The 6,013-nt window shown below is 35.3% G+C and overlaps 1 protein-coding gene across 1 annotated transcript; it reads left to right on the forward strand.

Moving 5' to 3' along the window:
* Positions 1 to 4,900, forward strand: LOC147401963 (BSD domain-containing protein). Its single transcript, XM_086443470.1, has 5 exons — positions 1 to 274; positions 399 to 505; positions 2,642 to 2,739; positions 4,257 to 4,432; positions 4,517 to 4,900. Exons 1-5 carry the CDS (start codon positions 64 to 66, stop codon positions 4,567 to 4,569), a joined length of 645 nt encoding a protein of 214 aa, XP_086299596.1. The 5' UTR covers positions 1 to 63; the 3' UTR covers positions 4,570 to 4,900.
* The last annotated feature ends 1,113 nt before the right edge of the window (positions 4,901 to 6,013 follow it).

Raw genomic sequence — 6,013 nt, forward strand, 5'->3', positions numbered from 1 at the left:
AATCAAACTCACTAACCCTCTTTCCCTCTGTGTGTGTTTAGAGTTCATAGAAGGGATGGAGTGATGGACTTGTCTTCTTGGTTTCGTAAAGCTCTCTTGAAGAAGAACAAACCTGAGTCTTCCATCACCACTAACACCAACACCAACTATGGATCAAAAGCAGAACGAAAACAACTACAAGAAGAAGAAGAAGAAGAACTAGGAGTGACGGATCAGTTGCGGGACTTGGTCAAATCCTTCACATTAGAAACCTTCAAGAATTTTCCTCTTCAAGGTATAATTCTTAACTATCTCAATAAAAATCTCTGATATTTTTTTCTCGTTTAAATTCTTCTAATTTTTCAAAATTCTAACCTAATTCAAACTTAAAAAAGAAACATATAATTGAGTTGTTGCAGATGATCAGGAAACCAAAGTAATTGCTACTTTGGATTCGGAAAATGTTCGGAAGGATCTCAGCGAATGGCAGGAACGCCACGCTTCACTTGTACTCTCCAAAGTCAAGGTAAGAATTTAGATTTATTCCTTATTTATTTATTTTAGCTTCGATCAATCGTTTGATCTTGTAAGTAGCTTTTCATGTATTGGATCGTTTGGAATTTGTGTAATTGAGGTATAATTACGGATGATAATGCAGATTTTAACTGCCTAAACTTCTTCGACAATCCTGGAAATTCTCCAAATCAAGGTTTTGCTATTAAATTTATTCCTATGTGAAATTTGAATGGTAATCTTGAAAAAATTTCAGAATTTCGCTGCAATTTCAGTTAACATATGGAATTTTTTTTATATGAATTGGTCTAACATACATTGTTTGAAATTGATATAAAATTCTGAGAATTTTTAAAATCCTTTTTTGTGTCTCATTCATGGTTTTAAAACTCGGTTTCCCGTTTCGTCTCGTCCATGCTAGATACTGAGTCGTCTCGGACAAGTTTTCTGATACGTTTGGGACATCTCGTTCAAAAATGAAAAAAATGGACATGGGGTTTTAAATCTCGTCTGAAAAATTGACTTGTCCGTCTGTCTCGGTCTTGGACGAGTTTTGAAACCATGGTATCATTATAGTGTTTTAATGTTTTTGTATTCAATTGGCCAAACTCATATATTAAAAAGTACTACTAATTGTAAAATTTGTAAATTTAATGCCTTTAATGGAGAAGATGATATGTTAAAGACCTTCTCTAGTGTTATTGAGGAAAAATCTGTCAATGAGGATGGTATTGAGGGCTTAGAGAAGGTGAATGGTTTTAGGCATCAAAGATCTGGAGAAAAATAGTTGAACATTGAATTTTGGCAATAATATTATTAGAATATAGAATTGGATTTTAGATATTTGATTTAAGTATTGTACTATTCATAAGTATAGCTTTCTACAAATGGGTCTGGAGAAAAATAGTTGAACATTGAATTTTGGCAATAATATTATTAGAATATAGAACTGGATTTTAGATATTTGATTTAAGAATGGTACAATTCATAAGTATAGCTTTCTACAAATGGGTCAGGAGGAAAAAAGTCGAACTACCTTAAGAAGACTCAAGACTTATGCGGGTTATGTAGATGGTGAAGAGTCTTCATGAAGACCAAGTGACCTATATTTTCTCCCATCCCTCATATCTTTCTATTTGAAAGCATATTATTAGGTTATCTTCTTTCGTTGGAGACATTTAAAGCTTCTTTCCTATTACCTTTTTGTTTTAGGCTTTAAGCTTTGTGGATTAGTATTTTTGATTAATGTCTCAAAAGATCTATAATTGATCCTTTTCTTTCCCTTTAACTAGAGTAGGGCAGTTGGTTGCATATAGAGTTCAGATTATCAAGGAGATTGAGGAGACCTTACAACGTAAAAATAAAAAACCTAAAGATAATATCAACACGTCCTACCTCTTTACAATGTGATCTTAGCTGAGTGCAGCATCCTCTCAAAATTATCCCTAGCAGTCCTTGGATAACTTGTTCGATTTGTGTCTAGCAGAGAAAACCCCAATCTCCTTCTAAGTTGCCTAAATTTACAAAACTATGAAGTTATTTGATTGCAACCAACCAATCATATTCCTCCATTCTATTAATTCGAGTGCCTTAATATCTACTCTTACTACCTCAATCTATGCTCTTTTATGGTCTTCCGTACACTCTTTTACAACCTTCAATGTGCACATTCCTTCTAAATGATGTTGTCGTCGACTCATCAATCTTTCGTACACATAACCAAGCCAATCTTGACTGACTTTCCCTGCCTTGATCGAGGTCTCAACTGGTTAGTTCATTTCATTACCTTTAGGGGCTGCGGACATTTCATAAATGGTTTCATTTCTAGTTTTATCTTTGTTAGTCTTTCCACTCACCCTCTCAACATTCTCACCCTTGTTAATGGCATACACTCATTCTGTGAAGTACATTGTTGATGTCAAGCCTGAATAAAGAGGATGGCTATGCACAATTTGCTGTGGGTGTGAAATCCTTGCCACCTCCAAACATGAGTCTTGATTCTTCCAATTTATGAGACATAATATTTAGTATTTATTTTTAGGATAAGGCTTATATGATGATTATGATTTATTAATGCATCTTGGTCCTTGCCTATAGTAGCCTTATGGAGTATTTTCTGTGTTAACTTTATGAATATTTATACTTCCAGGAAATTTCGCAACTTAGATATGTTCTATGCCCTCGCCACTTAAAGGAGAGACAATTTTGGAAAATATATTTTATGCTTGTCAAGAGCTTCGTGGCTCCGTAAGTATCTTTCCTTTCAATTTAAGCAATCTTTTCTTGGTGCTTTTGTTAAGAGAAAAATGTAGCCAATAACCATCGCAGGGATGGTTGAGTGGTAGCCTTGGGTATCATTAGATTTGATCTCTAGTTGGTCTCAAGTTCGAATCCCACCAACTATATTCCTGTGGTGGCCACGCACTGGCTTGGACCAAGTAGGCACCAGCCATAGCCTAGGTGCGGAGCGTTGGGACTAGTCAGGTGCACGCAAGCTGGCCTGGATACCCTTTGTTATAAAAAAGAAAAGAAAATGTAGCCGATGAAATCACACTAACAATTTATTGAAGTAAAAAAATAAAAGAAGTGAAGAAATAGACACCACACTAATGCTGAATTCAATCAGTATGAATTGTTTTGGTTTCCTGGTATATATTTATATTTTGTCAATATGTTAATCAAGGTTAAAGCAATACAATTCTCGATAAGTAACATCTGTGTTGCTAAATCAATTAATAATTTAATGGAAAGATAAAGTTCATCTTCAAGTATTATCAAGTATGTCATACTACCCTTCCTTTGTGAGAGGTCATGGTTTTTTGTTTTGTTTTGACTCCTGACTTATCTTCAAAAGAAAATAAAAAAGGAAAAAAAAGAAAAACGAAAAAGAATCAATGGGTACAAGTTAATTGTTTCTTCGATAGAAAAAAGATGGTGTAAAAGAATTTGGATGAGGCTGAGCCAAAAGTTTGGTTTTCAAAACTCTGGAATTTTGTTACAGTGGAGACTATATCTCAAATTAAGTCCAATATTATCAAATTTAACTTGATCAGTTAACAAACTTCTCCCTTAAAACATGATGGGCATGTTTTGAGCTGGTATTATCATAGATAACAACCCAAGAGGAGTTCAGAGAAAAAATAATGGACAAGGGTAGTAATTAGGGAAGTCAGTTAAGTCGTGGTGAATATGTCATTTCCTTTAAATAGATAATTTGAATTGTTAAAGGCAATGATTGGTCTACCTGTGGCTTACTTGCTGCCGTACATTCCAAATAACTCATTTAAATCAGGATTTCATTATTTTAAAAGGTGGTAGCATGACGTGGTTGATACCTCGCGCGTCTCGACATCCAGCCAAAAGTTTCTTTTTTGTTGGGACCAAGAACTAAGCAATGTTTTAGTGTACGGTTTCTGAAATCTCTAACATTCTGTGGTGCTTTTTTTTTTCCCCGGTTTTGTTAACGTGTGCCTTTAGGGCGTTAAAGTGCAATAAATACACTTTGGAAATTGGAATCTGAGGGTATTTTGATATATTAAAAAAATTTGAGGGCATTTTCGATACAAAATCCAATTTCCAAAGTGTATTTATTTCACTTTAACGTGTGCCCTTAGGGCACTTGTTAACAAGAACCTTTTTCTTTCATATGCATGGCTGGACCAACGCTGAGTAATGTTTTTACAACGTACTCTTCATTTTCTGCTTTTCTCTTTCCACTGACTCATAGGAAGTGTGTATTTATTTACCTCATTGGGTGAAATCAGATACGAGTTGAATGCCATAAGGAAAGCAAAACTCCAAAGGATTGAAAAGAATGATGAGAAGTCTTTGGACAATGCATTTGAAGTGGAGATGGCAGAGACAAAGAGAACCACAAGTGTGTCACTTTTTCCTTTGGAGCATGAGTTGGGTGATGGTGAAAGTAGAAATGTTGCAGAAGGTACCATAATGTTCTTTCCAATTCTGTCGTAATTTTTTTTTTCCAGAATGTTTCCACATTAACATCTTTAATATTCTTCCTTAGGTGAGGTGAGAAATGATGGTGAGGACCTGGTGAAGACGGTTCAAATTGCATAAGGAAAACATGTTAGGTTTAGATCGTGTTAGAGACGTAAAGACAGATTTCTGCACCAAGAGGAGCTTCCACCAGTTGGGCTGCTGATGGGTCTCTAAGACAAATTAAACTTCAACACTTGGTGATTTGCAAAGTTGACTCTGCAAGGTGTGTTGGCTCCCCATTTGTGTCTCTTGAGTATTGTTTGCTTTCAGAAACAAACAATAAGTACGATCTGAATTGAAGCAGTTAAGTCTGTCCTTCATCATCCTTTTATTTTCTCAAATTGTTAGATGTGTTGGTGTCAATGAATATTGGTTTATTATGTATCAGGCTATCAGCATAATTTGATTACCATCGAAATCTACTGAAGTGTAAGAATAAAAAAAAATGCATGGGACCTGATTCTGGACCACCTAGTTAATAGTAGGTCCTGCACTAAACCCCACGGGGGTAGGCCTAGTGTCAAGTCGAGCCTTGATAAGCTCCTCAGGAAGGGTAGGTTAAGTGTTCGAAACCTCACGAAGCAATAAATTCCTTGGGGCCACCCTCCAGGATCCGGTTGACCCTCGACTCAACCAGTTGTACGTAGGATTGCCCAAGGGGGTGGTGCATGTGACCGTGGGATTAGTCTCACCTGAAGGATGAGGATTCCGATGATAAGGGAAAAAAAAAATGGGTCCTGAACTACTATATTGCTAAAAATCTTTACTGCTGTTATATAATGAATGAAGGCTAAGTAGAAGTGATTCGAAACAAATTTTGATCCTACAAATGGCTCCTACCATTACATTTAAACTTAATATAATGAGGGTCATTTTGATAAAAATAAAATCAATAACATTGCAATGCAAGTGCAAGTGCAAGTGCGTACAACACCATAGAATCATATTGGTTAGTTTTCAAAATTACATAAATATCATTTTGTTTTTTACTATTTAATATTCAAAAATCCTTTAATCAATATTTTAAATTATAGATAAACCCGTTTGATACATGTGCAATTGCACATGCCACTTTTCTAGTTAATTATAATTCTAGATGCGCACCATATGTACAGCTGGCATGACACAGACCATCAGATGTTGCATTGATTAACAACTTGGGATATATCTTTATAGACAGTTTTTCATCGTGGACAATAGAATATATGGGTAGTTCCATCACCCTATTTGTGATTATCCTTAATTCTATTAACCTTGTCAGGGATTTGGAGTTGAAAACACTGACCAGAGTCCTCTGTTTATTAAAAGGCATTCTTTTCTTGATGGTGTTATTTATAATTGTGGTCTTAACAGATAGATTCATTTCTGCTGTTCTTTGTGGAATCGAAGAGTAGTCCAATCTTCCACAAACAAAGTATGAGATAGAAGGGTGCCTAAATTTTTATTACCAAAGTAGATGGTAGAAAACAAACTAGTTGAATTATCATCCATGGTTCTAACTTCAAAAAGTGGGACCGATGCA

This window comes from Akebia trifoliata, chromosome 5, assembly GCF_017979445.1.
Source record: "Akebia trifoliata isolate Shusen 1 chromosome 5, ASM1797944v1, whole genome shotgun sequence".
In the NCBI taxonomy this organism is placed as follows: Eukaryota; Viridiplantae; Streptophyta; class Magnoliopsida; order Ranunculales; family Lardizabalaceae; genus Akebia; species Akebia trifoliata.

Coding starts and splice junctions, on each gene's coding strand:
- LOC147401963 (XM_086443470.1), top strand. CDS start 64: ATGGACTTGTCTTCTTGGTTTCGTAAAGCTCTCTTGAAGAAGAACAAA. Junction 506..2,641: donor TTGTACTCTCCAAAGTCAAG/GTAAGAATTTAG, acceptor TTATACTTCCAG/GAAATTTCGCAACTTAGATA. Junction 4,433..4,516: donor AAGTAGAAATGTTGCAGAAG/GTACCATAATGT, acceptor ATTCTTCCTTAG/GTGAGGTGAGAAATGATGGT.